Source organism: Doryrhamphus excisus, chromosome 9 (genome assembly GCF_030265055.1).
Source record: "Doryrhamphus excisus isolate RoL2022-K1 chromosome 9, RoL_Dexc_1.0, whole genome shotgun sequence".
Lineage (NCBI taxonomy): Eukaryota > Metazoa > Chordata > Actinopteri > Syngnathiformes > Syngnathidae > Doryrhamphus > Doryrhamphus excisus.
Window position 1 is genome coordinate 19,214,210 of NC_080474.1, and position 14,386 is coordinate 19,228,595.

General features: G+C 40.8%; 1 protein-coding gene across 2 annotated transcripts in view; it reads left to right on the forward strand.

Moving 5' to 3' along the window:
* The window catches only part of dip2a (disco-interacting protein 2 homolog A), a 93,170-nt gene that overhangs the window by 45,521 nt on the left and 33,263 nt on the right, over positions 1-14,386 (forward strand). For both annotated transcript variants that reach the window (XM_058081223.1, XM_058081224.1), the window contains exons 2-6: positions 5,311-5,382; positions 9,290-9,409; positions 9,504-9,623; positions 10,754-11,038; positions 12,071-12,208. In XM_058081223.1, the coding sequence (XP_057937206.1) occupies positions 5,311-5,382; positions 9,290-9,409; positions 9,504-9,623; positions 10,754-11,038; positions 12,071-12,208 (735 nt within the window). The remainder of the gene's footprint in view (positions 1-5,310; positions 5,383-9,289; positions 9,410-9,503; positions 9,624-10,753; positions 11,039-12,070; positions 12,209-14,386) is intronic.

Below are 14,386 nucleotides of genomic sequence, written 5' to 3' on the forward strand. Positions count from 1 at the left end.
GATAAAAAAAAATATTTACAATGTCATAAACACTTACATTACATTACATGCTGCATGGAGTCAACCATGGCATGTCCAAAGAAAAAGGTTCTCCTCTCATTCTGTGTGGAAGTGGTAAATTTTTGGCTTCTCATTTTGTCCTTCTTCCCAAATCAGTTTGAAACCCTTTCTTCAGTTCGGAATAAATACATTTCAGGCTAACTATTTAGCTCGGTAGCATGCTAGCATGCTAGCTTTAAATCTTCTTATCAACCCCTGTCGTTCCCCAGCCACTAAGCTACTTTATAGACCTTTGAAATGTCCCTTACTACCTTATGGAGCCACTCAAACTTAGTCAAATAATATTATAAATAAGTTACATGCTGCATGGAGTCAACCATGGCATGTCCAACGAAAAAGGTTCTCCTCTCATTCTGTGTGGAAGTGGTAAGTTTTTGGCTTCTTACTTTGTCCTTCTTCCCAAATCAGTTCGAAACCCTTTCTTCAGTTTGGAATAAATACATTTGAGGCTAACTATTTAGCTCGGTAGCATGCTAGCATGCTTGCTTTAAATCAGTGGCCGGCTCATGTGTCGCTGCAGTGTTCCAGTAGCATGTGCATTATTATTACTGAGCTATGTGGTGTAAACAAACAATAATAGAACTGTAAATGTGACAATAGGGGTACTATTTCATACATTACATTACATGCTGCATGGAGTCAACCATGGCATGTCCAGAGAAAAAGGTTCTCTTCTCATTCTGTGTGGAAGTGGTAGATTTTTGGCTTCTTACTTTGTCTTTCTTCCCAAATCAGTTTGAAACCCTTTCTTAAGTGTGGAATAAATCCATTTGAGGCTAACTATTTAGCTCGGTAGCATGCTAGCATGCTAGCTTTAAATCAGTGGCCTGTCTCATGTGTCGCTGCAGTGTTCCAGTAGCCTGCGCATTATTATTACTGAGCAATGTGGTGTAAACAAACAATAATAGGACTGTAAATGTGACAATAGGGGTACTATTTCATACATTACATTACATGCTGCATGGAGTCAACCATGGCATGTCCAACGAAAAAGGTTCTCCTCTCATTCTGTGTGGAAGTGGTAAGTTTTTGGCTTCTCACTTTGTCCTTCTTTCCAAATCAGTTCAAAACCCTTTCTTCAGTTCGGAATAAATACATTTGAGGCTAACTATTTAGCTCGGTAGCATGCTAGCATGCTAGCTTTAAATCAGTGGCCCGTCTCATGTGTCGCTGCAGTGTTCCAGTAGCATGCGCATTATTATTACTTAGCAATGTGGTGTAAACAAACAATAATAGGACTGTAAATGTGACAATAGGGGTACTATTTCATACATTACATTACATGCTGCATGGAGTCAACCATGGCATGTCCAACGACAAAGGTTCTCCTCTCATTCTGTGTGGAAGTGGTACATTTTTGGCTTCTTTCTTTGTCCTTCTTCCCAAATCAGTTTGAAACCCTTTCTTAAGTGTGGAATAAATCCATTTGAGGCTAACTATTTAGCTCGGTAGCATGCTAGCATGCTAGCTTTAAATCAGTGGCCTGTCTCATGTGTCGCTGCAGTGTTCCAGTAGCCTGCGCATTATTATTACTTAGCTATGTGGTGTAAACAAACAATAATAGGACTGTAAATATGACTATAGGGGTACTATTTCATGTCTACATGGCTCTTATAATGATAAAAATTTTACTTACAATGTCATAATAAACAAGTTTAAGCTCTATCTATGAAAATATTCAATGTATTTATTTTGAATCCTACGTTGCTTTTCTTTACTATAGTTAGCATGAGGGTGCAAAGGAGGTCAAGCAAAGGTTTGCGTGACGTGTTGACTCACTCTAAGCCACTGGTTTTCCCTTGAGACTTGATGGAGGTGTTCCTTCTGCATCCTCTTATCAGCCCCTGTCGTTCCCCAGCCACTAAGCTACTTTATAGACCTTTGAAATGTCCCTTACTACCTTATGGAGCCACTCAAACTTAGTCAAATAATATTGACAAGTTATATGTACTGGCCAGTAATATGATGAGATATGAACTTACATTACATTACATGCTGCATGGAGTGTCTGACGTGACATAGAAAAAAAAAGGTTCTCTCATTCTGTGTGGAAGTGGTAAATTTTTGGCTTCTTACTTTGTCCTTCTTTCCAAATCAGTATGAAACCCTTTCTTAAGTTCGGAATAAATACATTTGAGGCTAACTATTTAGCTCGATAGCATGCTAGCATGCTATCAGTGGCTGTCTCATGTGTCGCTGCAGTGTTCCAGTAGCATGTGCATTATTATTACTGAGCTATGTGGTGTAAACAAACAATAATAGGACTGTAAATGTGACTATAGGGGTACTATTTCATGTCTGCAGGGCTCTTATAATGATAAAAATTGTATTTACAATGTTATAAACAAGTTTAAGCTCTAAATATGAAAGTATTCAATGTATTTATTTTGAATAATAGCATGTGCATTATTATTACTGAGCAATGTGGTGTAAACAAACAATAATAGGACCGTAAATATGACTTTAGGGGTACTATTTTATGTTTGCGGGGCTCTTATAATGATAAAAATTGTATTTACAATGTCATAATAAACAAGTTTAAGCTCTATCTATGAAAATATTCAATGTATTTATTTTGAATCCTACATTGCTTTTTTTTTAACTTTGAATTTCACTTATCACTGTCAGGTTTGGAACCAATCAACCGCGATAAATGAGGGACAACCCTTGACCTAATTTTTGCCATCATAAAAATATGTAGCAATTTTCAATGAATTGTTGTTCCAACTTTTTTGGAGGTATGCTAAAGTCTTGCAGGACATCATCCATTAAAAAAATAATAATTTTGTGCCTGAGATTCAGGTCAAAGGTCATTGCCAAGCATGAGTCCATTCCTCTATAATTAACGACTTGTTTGTTCTTGGATCAAAAGATTAGCTTAACATAAATTCACGGATCCGGATACGCACACTTGGGCCCGCTAGGCCACCAAAGCTACAAGCTAGAATTTGGAGCCACTGCCAGAGAAAAGTGCTCTATTGTGTGCTTGTAAGTGTGTAATGCTGTAGTGTGCACCCCTCTTGACACAATGGTATGCACATAGACATGTCCATGATGTACACACACATACACACACACACACACAAATAAGACACACATCACGAGAGAAGAGTCGGTGTCGGGTCAGGAGGTGCTGCCTATGGACAGCTCTGTATTGTTGTAAGCCAGCAGGGATGCTGGACATGAAACAGTGCAGCCATTGAGCCATCACTGGTGACTCAGGACCAGTGTGCAGGGAAACAAACCAGTGTGACAACAACAACACCTGCCTTTACACTACAGCATTGTTGTACTCGGTGGTAGTGGAGTGGCACAATTGTGGCAAAGATTTGAACTATTGTCAGTGTGGACTCAAAGGTGCAACATTAGCCACGTATACATGGACCCAAATATTCCAATTGAATTCGGGTTATTTGCTCAAATGGAAGGAATTGAACCTTTGTTTACACCTCATTCCGAAAGAAAAGTGCCGATATTCACAGGTGTGGAATATTCCTTTCCTCAATCCGATTGAGGTATCTTGTGGCTTCTACTTCATCGTGTTTTTCTTCTTATTGGCGGTTGGCAAGCAGCACGGTGGTCGAGTGGTTAGCGCGCAGACCTCACTAGGAGACCAGGGTTCAATTCCACCCTCGGCCATCTCTGTGTGGAGTTTGCATGTTCTCCCCGTGCATGCGTGGGTTTTCTCAAGGTACTCCGGTTTCCTCCCACAGTCCAAAAACATGCTAGCTTAATTGGCGACACAGACTCCGCACAGAGATGGCCGAGCGATTTTGTGTGGAAGTGGTAACTTTTTGGCTTCTTATTTTGTTTTTTCCCCACCCTTGGCCATCTTTGTATGGAGTTTGCATGTTCTCCCCGTGCATGCGTGGGTTTTCTCCGGGTACTCCGGTTTCCTCCCACATTCCAAAAACATGCTAGGTTAATTAGCGACTCCAAATTGTCCATAGGTATGAATGTGAGTGTGAATGGTTGTTTGTATATATGTGCCCTGTGATTGGCTGGCCACCAGTCCAGGGTGTACCCCGCCTCTCGCCTGAAGACAGCTGGGATAGGCTCCAGCACCCCCCGCGACCCTCGTAAGGATAAGCAGTAGAACATGAATGAATGAACTATGTTGGATAATACCAATGCAAACGTGACTATAGGGGTGCTATTTCATGTATACACACACACAGCTGGAATAGGCTCCAGCACCCCCACGACCCTTGTGAGGAAAAACGTTAGAAAATGAATGAACTATGTTGGATAATACCAATGCAAACTTGACTATAGGGGTGCTTTTTCATGTATACACACACAGCTGGGATAGGCTCCAGCACCCCCGTGACCCTGGTGAGGATAAGCGGTAGAAAATGAATCAATGAACTATGTTGGATAATACGAATGCAAATGTGACGATAGGGGTGCTATGTCATGTATACACACACACAGCTGGGATAGGCTCCAGCACCCCCACGACCTAGGTTAATTGTTTACTCCAAATTGTCCATAGGTATGAATGTGAGTGTGAATGGTTGTTTGTCTATATGTGCCCTGTGATTGGCTGGTGGCCACCAGTCCAGGGTGTACCCCGCCTCTCGCACGAAGACAGCTGGGATAGGCTCCAGCACCCCCGCGTGACCCTTGTGAGGATAAGCGATAGAGAATGAATGAATGAATGAATTTTCTGGTTGATTATAGCGACGCATGTAGACAAGAGATTGGATTATTCCTTTCCATGTATACTATTGTTTTCGGAAAGGTCATTCGGAAAGAGATTTTCTACTCCTTACGTAAACGTGGCTATTGCAAGACATGTTTTTCTTTACAATACTGTGCAAATGTTAAATAAAAGTTGCAAATGTAATTTAAAGTTTAAGAAAAGTTAGAATGGCAAAATACTCTTTGCATCCTCACTTGACTTAAACCTCCAACAATGAATATGTCATGTTGGTTGACTATTTGATTATTCATAGAATTCTTTACTACCAGCTGACATCTTTTTCTCTTCAACAACCTGACTACAGATTCAATGACGCTCATATTTTATACATCCCTTAGAATTAAGATGCTATATAACATTAACATACTACAATGTCCAGGTGGTACCAGGCCTGGACCAAACACAACACCAAAAAATAAAAACCAAAAACCCAAAGCATGTACACACACAAGCTCCTCGAAGCTAATGACTCATCTCTCTGTACCAAACACCCTCAAACACCCTCCCCACCCTTTCTGACTGTCTGTTTTTCTTTCTCTGTGCAGGGGACATCACTCAGAAGGGCTATGAGAAGAAAAGAAGCAAACTGTTGGCGCCCTACATCCCACAGATACAAGGTAAGACAACATTGACTTTCTTGTCTTCTAATCCTGCCGTATGCAAAGCGGAGGAGGGTATTGATTTGTTTCACCAAAGTCATACTCTTATTACAAATATGCAACATAAGGTGGCCAGAAATATTTCAATATCTCAATCAGAAATCACTCCACACTCTTTATTGCTCTCTGGTTCTACAATATCTTACTTATTGTGTGGAAATATGGGCTAATAACTATAAAATAAATCTTCATTTGCTAAATGTACTGCAAAAAAGGCCAGTAAGGATAATTCATAATGCCGCCTACAGAGAACTCCTTATTTCTAAAATCACAAATACTTCAACTTGCTGATATAGTTCATCTTTAAACAGCTAAAATAATGCATAAGGCTAAAAATAAAAATAAAATTAGCTAAAAATGTCATCCAATACTTCTCTACAAGAGAGGAGAAATATGATCTCATGGAAGAAGTACATTTGAAACACTTATATGCTAGGACTACATTAATACGGGACAAAAAATTACAAAATTTTAAAATGAATAAAAAAAAACCTTAAATATATTAGGAAAGCAGGAAGTGAACAAATGTAACAGTTACTAATTGTAAAAAGTACCAGATGGAGGGGTTGCATTGCATAGTGCTGGAGCCTATCCCAGCTGTCTTGGGGCGAGAGGCGGTGTACACCCTGGACTGGTCGCCAGCCAATCACAGGGCACATATAGACAAACAACCATTCACACTCACATTCATACATATGGACAATTTGGATTCGGGTACTAGAACTATTCATTCATTCATTCATTAATTTTCTACCGCTTTTCCTCACGAGGGTCGCGGGGGGTGCTGGAGCCTATCCCAGCTGTCTTGGGGCGAGAGGCGGTGTACACCCTGGACTGGTCGCCAGCCAATCACAGGGCACGTATAGACAAACAACCATTCACACTCACATTCATACCTATGGACAATTTGGATTCGAGTACTAGGACTAGTTGTAGCTTATTGTACTTGATACTAGCTGATTTTGCAGATGGAAAAGTATCCAGAGTGAGGACATAGAGTACTACTCAGTACTACTGTCTTCTGCTTGCCATGGACCAATAAATGCATCTAGTCCAGCAGTGCATACCACTGATTGGCTCAAGCCGATGGATCCTATGAAGTGCCTTCTGCCCAGCAACTAGCTTGTGAATAAACCTTTTCCCTCTGGGATCTGGAGAAAGGCCATTGTGTTACTTTGTGCCAATGTAGTATGTTGATATGTCCGCCCTTGCTCACAGGATGTGTGCCGTGCATCTCTTTGCATGCTCATGTCCTCCCGACTGTATTGAAGCTGATGTGCTAAACGGAGCTTGCGCAATTGAGCAGATTTAGCAAACGTGCGTGAGAGTATTGCTCAGCATTGCTGCAGAGTATGTGTTATATTGCTGTCTAAGAGTTGCTGACAGCGTGGAGCTCACTGATCCCCACTAAGCTTTGCCACTAAAAGGCCAGGCAGACTGATGGCTGGCTGACTGACTGACTGACTGGTGGTGAATGCAGTCATCTGAACACAAGGCTGCATAGGACACAAAATCTGTTGATGTCATGTTCTGTGACGGACAATATCAGCGTGGGTCACCAGGTACGTCACATGTCAGGAACCTCCAGATTACTCTGCCTGTTTATTTTTGTTACGCATAAATAGTTTTAAAGCAGTTCTTTTCTCTATTGGTTCTGTTGCTACTATGTAATGGTAATGGTAATAGTTTAATTTCATATGAACATGCATCAGATTACAATTAAATGCATCCCATAATCAGTTCACAGTTCCACATGTCCGAAAGGAGTAGGAAGAAGCAAAGCTTATTAAATCCTACCCCTCCATCTGGTACTTTTACAATCAGTAACTGTTACATTTGTTCACTTCCTGCTTTCCTAATATAGTTTAAGTTAAACAAAAATTCATTCATTTTCTACCGCTTTTCCTCACGAGGGTCGTGGAGGTGCTGGAGCCTATCCCAGCTGTCTTTGGGCGAGAGGCCGGGTACACCCTGGACTGGTGGCCACCAGCCAATCACAGGGCACATATAGACAAACAACCATTCACACTCACATTCATACCTATGGACAATTTGGAGTCGCTAATTAACCTAGCATGTTTTTGGAATGTGGGAGGAAACCGGAGTACCCGGAGAAAACCCACGCATGCACGGGGAGAACATGCAAACTGATGGCCGAGGGTGGAATTGAACCCTTGTCTCCTAGCTGTGAGGTCTGCACGCTAACCACTTGACCGCCGTGCCGCCCTTTTAAAATTAATTTTTTTTCAATTTTTTTTTTATTTTATTTTTGTCATGTACCAAAATTATGAGGTGATATGAGCATCCAATGCCATAATGGGTACCATAGTAAGTGTCAATATAGTGATATGTATAGCACATCATGGTTCAAGACTCTTCATGTTGTGTAATATACTTGTTAATTATGTGGTTGACCTTCTAATGCATTCCAAATCATATTAATGTAAGTAATGGTATACTGTATTTATGGTATTACTGGACAAAGTGTGCATGCATTCGTGCAGTGTTTTTTTGGGTTTCGTCCTTGGAACTCAAGTGTTGCATGAAAAAGATAGACAGCATGCGGGACGCTACAGTAGACGTCCGCTTTTTTTTTTAGGTGGGATGGTCATGCATATTTAATGCGCTTGCAGGTTATGTGAGGTCATTAGAGGAGGGAAGCTAGAAACTGAAACCTTCCTGGGCGCTTTGTCCACCAATGCCAACAACAGATTAGTTAACAAAGGCCTGTATTAGCTAAAGCAGGGGTCTCAAACATGCGGCCCGCGGGCCAAATGTGGCCCGCAGGACACAAGTTTGAGGCCCCCGCCTTGATATGAAAGTTTAATGTTAGTGCGGCCCGCGCAAGTTTGATATGGATGCTGTATGGTATCATGTACCCAGAAAGAATTATTACGTTTGATTAATGTTCATGTTAAAGGTTAAATAACTGTTAATAGTTATCCTCCCTATCCGTGGGGAAGTGGTAAGTTTTTGGCTATTTAAGTTTAAAGGAAATAACTTGAAGGCTACAGTTTAGGTTGCTGGCTCTCTAGTTTGCGAGTTAGCATGTGTCTCAAGACCCTGCAGTTGCGCAATATGTTGTAAATAAAAAGAGTATAAATGTGACTATAGTCGTGTTTTGTCATGTCTACAGGGCTCTAATAATGCTTTGGTCATTTTAATCTGAAAAAAAAATTGTGTTACCCACCAACTATATGTGGTTTCTTAAGTTTTTATTATTTGCTGTTTTATTATTATTATTATTATTATATTTATTTATTACTGATTGATTGATTTTCTTTATTCTTGATTTTTTTTATTTATTTTTCATCTTATTTTGTGTTGTCGACCCACCAACTATATGTGGTTTCTTAAGTTTTTATTATTTGCCCTTTTATTGTTATTATTATATTTATTTATTTATTACTGATTGATTTTTTAAATTTATTTTTCATCTTATTTTGTGCAGAAAAATAAAAATTAAGATATTTGAGAACAGTGGAATTTTTTATTGCAGAAAATCGGAACCAAAGCACTGAAATATTTTTCTGTTTTTTTATAAATGCGTTTTTTTTTTTGGACCCTAGCTCCAGTGGCCCCCAGGTAAATTGAGTTTGAGACCCCTGAGCTAAAGGATACATCACAGCCTGCTTAAAGCAGAACTGTGCATAGATGACTGGCTTTTTTTTTTTTTGACTTATTGCTGTACTTAATCCCTTTTTTTTTTAGTTTTTATTTCTCATTTGCATTTACTTTCTCTTGAAACCTTAGTAAAGGTCGGACATTTGTAACCGAGGCTGGGTTAATAATAGAGTATTCATTCAACCTTCAAGGCCGTATATATTGATAGTATTCCACTATTTTCTCATTTTTATCTCCGCAGGCGTAGATCCCTCTCTGCAAATTGACACCCGTGTCCAAGCTTCCTCCCAGGCTGTTGTTCCCGCATCCAAACACAACAAGTCTCGGGCCGCCAATACCAGGGATGAGCGCTTCCGATCAGGTAATCATATCATATCACCGTACTGCATGATAGTTTAGAATGCCTACTTCCTAGTTAAATTGTATTTTTGTGTGTTTGTGTGTGTGACACTTAGATCTGCACACAGAAGCCGTCCAAGCAGCTTTGGCCAAATATAAAGAACGAAAGATGCCCATGCCGTCCAAGAGACGATCCGTGTTAGTCCAGTCCTCCGTTGAGGCATGCACGCCACCAGGTGAGGCTTTTTTCTCCATAATAAACACTCTGTTGTTTACATTCCTTTTTTTTCATCCAATGACCACTACAGTGTAGGATGCTAACACTTTCCCATAATTCATGATTCCGTGGCAAAATATTTGCCAATGAAGAGAAATATTCATTTTGAAGAATGCGTCTATTCTTTCGGGATGATAAAGGACCCGGTTGTCGCTCGTGTGTTCCCAGGCACGTCTTCCCACATACTGGATGCATAATTAGATTGTTAGCATTGCTGCCAAATGTCAACATTTTACCTCTTTCTGAACCCGTTTGTGCTGTGTCGATGTCGGCAGTACAAATTCCTTCAATTAAGAGCATTCCGCGTCTCGTTTGAGAATTCCAAGACCGAGCAGTTAAGCACTTTCGTCATTTAGCCTTAGCTGTCTTTAAATTTGCAATTAAATATTGTGAATGTACTCATTTAGTAGTCATTGCATTACAGTGAAATGTCAGAGATGGCCGAGGGTGGAATTGAACCCTGGTCTCCTAGCTGTGAGGTCTGCGTGCTAACCACTCGACCGCTGTGCAGCCCATATTTTATTTTATTTTATTATAAATATTTTATTTTATTTTATTTTATTTTATTTTATTTTTTATTTTATTTTATTTTATTTTATTTTATTTTATTTTATTTTATTTTATTTTTTATTTTATTTTATTTTATTTTATTTTATTTTATTTTATTTTATTTTATTTTATTTTATTTTATTTTATTTTACATTGAAAACTCAAAATGGAGTGGGAAGAAGTAAAACTAATTAAATCCCACCCCATTTTTTCCTTTTTTCCGAGTGATACCTCCGCATTTATTAATATTTATACATGTCAAGGGATATCTAATACCAGCCACAGTAGTACAAATACTTCAATGGTAGGCAACACAGATACACAACAAATACCATCAATGACAAAATGGCCACCACAAGATAAGTAACAGTTAATCACCCATCCAACATGAAGACAGTTTTTCACATCATCATATAGTTTTATTTAAACTGGAAATGAATACTCAATTCCGTTCAAGTCATCCACTTCCACAGCGTCATCCTTTTCTCTGCTGTAGTGCCTTTGTTATGACGCTCTTCTACCTTGACCTGTCAAACACAGACACCTCCTCAGCGTCGGAAGACGAGGGCTCGCTGCGCCGAAGGGGACATCTCGCCAACTCCACGCCCTACCAGAGCCACAGCCACCAGGCCGTGGAGCACTGGTTTAACCGCGTCATCCAGGGTTCGTCCACCTCGTCTTCCGCATCATCAACCTCGTCCCACACGGGAGGGAGATCCATCACCACCACCACCACCGCCGCCGCCAACAGCACCGCCCACAGCGGCCTCAACGCCAACACCAAAGCTAATGCACTGTCTGACCTTATGGCGCACACCCACCTAGGTCAGTGACGCACACGAGACATCACAGTTCATGCTTTGGACGAGTGGTTAGCATGCAGGCCACACAGTCAGAAGACCCGAGTTCGATTCCACCCTCGGGCATCTCTGTGTGGAGTTTGCATGTTCTCCCCGTGTATACGTGGGTTTTCTCCGGGTACTCCGGTTTCCTCCCACATTCCAAAAAAACATGCTAGGTTAATTAGCGACTCCAAATTGTCCATAGGTATGAATGTGAGTGTGAATGGTTGTTTGTCTATATGTGCCCTGTGATTGGCTGGTGGCCACCAGTCCAGGGTGTACCCCGCCTCTTGCCCGAAGACAGCTGGGATAGGCTCCAGCACTGCTCGCCTCCGGTTTCCTCCCATATTCCAAAAACATGCTAGGTTAATTAGCGACTCCAAATTGTCCATAGGTATGAATGTGAGTGTGAATGGTTGTTTGTCTATATGTGCCCTGTGATTGGCTGGCCACCAGTCCAGGGTGTACCCCGCCTCTCGCCCCGAAGACAGCTGGGATAGGCTCCAGCACCCTGTGACCCTCGTGAGGATAAGCGATAGAAAATGAATGAGTTGCTGAATTTGGATGAGTGGTTAGCGTGCAGGCCACACAGTCAGAAGACCTGAGTTTGATTCCACCCTCGGGCATCTCTGTGTGGAGTTTGCATGCGTGGGTTTTCTCCGGGTACTCCGGTTTCCTCCCACATTCCAAAAACATGCTAGGTTAATTAGCGACTCCAAATTGTCCATAGGTATGAATGTGAGTGTGAATGGTTGTTTGCCTATATGTGCCCTGTGATTGGCTGGTGGCCACCAGTCCAGGGTTTAACCCGCCTCTTGCCTGAAGACAGCTGGGATAGGCTCCAGCACCGCTGCGACCCTTGTTATTATAAGCGGTAAAAAATGAATGAATGAGTTCTTACAAGTGTAAAAAGATGTTAAGCAGTATATTCATCCGGTTATTTCATATATAGTTCCTAATTTATATAAAAGTGCTAGTTCTCTAACTTTTGCCCTTTTGACTCTGCCCACCGTAGATAACCACATAGCTCCTCCCGACGTAACGGGCCTCTCGGAGCGCTCCTCGCTTCACGTGGAACCGTCCCACGTTGCCTCGGTGCGGGGAGTCTCTCGTGGCTACAACCACCACACCAGCATCATGGAGACAGCAGATGGTGAGTGTCCATCCCGCATCCATAGCACACACCTCTCCGGTTTGCCGTCCTACCCCCCCACCCCACCACCCCCCCACCCCCCCACCCCCTGCTGTGTGTCCCTCTGTTTTTCTCTTTAGTCAGTCTGCCCGTCAGACTGGCCCAAGCTGCTGGCTGACCCTCTTGTGTTGCCATGGTAACATGTTTCTCCTCCTTGTCTCCACTCCAAATTGTCCGTCTTAGTGGTTGGGTTGCTCTCTGATAAAAGAATATCTTGTTTCATTCATTGCTAGCGGTCATATTACATATATAATACAATATAACCATGATGATTCTGGAATCTCAAAAAACATTTTAATCAGCGGCGGGTAGGTGTTTTGCGATGTTGGTTATGAGTTATAAAACAGCTTTTGAGCACCATTCATCATCAAAGACCTCAGGATCGCAAGGACAGCGTTATGAAACATCCATTGAGATAAAATTGGTTTTAAATGAGTTTGACATCCATAAAGGCGGGCGTCGTCCTTCGATTTTTTTTTTTTTTTCAATTGTGCCAAAGTTACCACTGTGGAAATTTCTGTAATGACACACTCTGCAAATGTGTGCTAAAAATGCTATATTGACATATGTTTAGCCACACTTTCAGTAAGTTAGCTTTAAGTTTTAAAAGAATGACTCCAAAAGGAATGTTATTACAATTTTGAATCAACATTTGCCATGAAAATGTAAGGCATTTTTAAAGCAGGGGTGTCCAAACTGCGGCCTAGGGGCCATTGTTTCCGATGCCTTGTTTTTTATTAGCCCGTGGCACTTTGTAGAAATACAATTACAACCCCAACCACTCATAATATTTCGTCAGGCTTTGCAGGTCTGTGTTTTTAAATGTCTGGATTTTGCTTATTAATGTTAAATCACATCGTTTGCTATCTGAAGAACAACAAGACCTGAGTTAAGGGAAGTTGAAGTTGAATAATCATTGAAAGATAATTATCCACGTAGTCAATCATAGACTACAGTGATATGAAAAAGTATCTGAACCTTTTGGAATTTCTCACATTTCTGCATAAAAATTGTGATTGTCAAAATCACACAGATGAAAAAACTGTGTCTGCTTTAACTAAAACCACCCAAACATTTGTAGGTTTTCTCGCACCGATGAAAAAACAGTGTAAGCTTTAACTAAAACCACCCAAACATTTGTAGGTTTTCTCACACAAATGAAAAAAACAGTGTCTGCTTTAACTAAAACCACCCAAACATTTGTAGGTTTTCTCACACCGATGAAAAAACAGTGTAAGCTTTAACTAAAACCACCCAAACATTTGTAGGTTTTCTCACCCAGATGAAAAAAACAGTGTCTACTTGAACTAAAACCACCCAAACACTTGTAGGTTTTCATATTTTAATGAGGATAGCATGCAAACAATGACAGAAAGGGGGAGGAATATGTCACTGAACTATCACATTTAATGTTTTGTGCCCCCCCCCTTTGGCAGTAATAACTTCAACCAGACACTTCCTGTAGCTGCAGATCAGTCTGGCACATCGAATAGGACTAATCTTGGCCCATTCGTCTTTACAAAACTGTTGTAGTTCAGTCAGATTCCTTGGATGTCTGGCGTGAATCGCTGTCTTGGGGTTCAAGTCAATGGGGTTCAAGTTTCTGGGTGAGAAAACCTACAAATGTTTGGGTAGTTTTAGTTAAAGCAGATACTGTTTTTTTCATCTGTGTGAGAAAACCTACAAATGTTTGGGTGGTTTTAGTTAAAGCAGATACTGTTTTTTTCATCTGTGTGATTTTGACAAAGATCAGATCACATTTGATGGTGATTTTCTGCAGAAATGTGACAAATTCCAAAAAGGTTCAGATATTGTTTTATACCACTGTAAGTACTCCAGTACTAAGTATTTTAGGAATACCTGGGATGTCTGGCGTGAATCGCTGTCTTGAGGTCATGCCACAGCATCTCAACTGGGTTCAAGTTTTAGATAAAGCAGACACTGTTTTTTTCATCTGGGTGAGAAAACCTACAAATGTTTGGGTGGTTTTAGTTAAAGCAGACACTGTTTTTTCATCTGTGTGATTTTGACAAAGATCAGATCACATTTGATGGTGATTTTATGCGAGGTCATGCCACAGCATCTCAACTGGGTTCAAGTTTTATTTAAAGCAGACACTGTTCTTTTCATCTGTGTGAG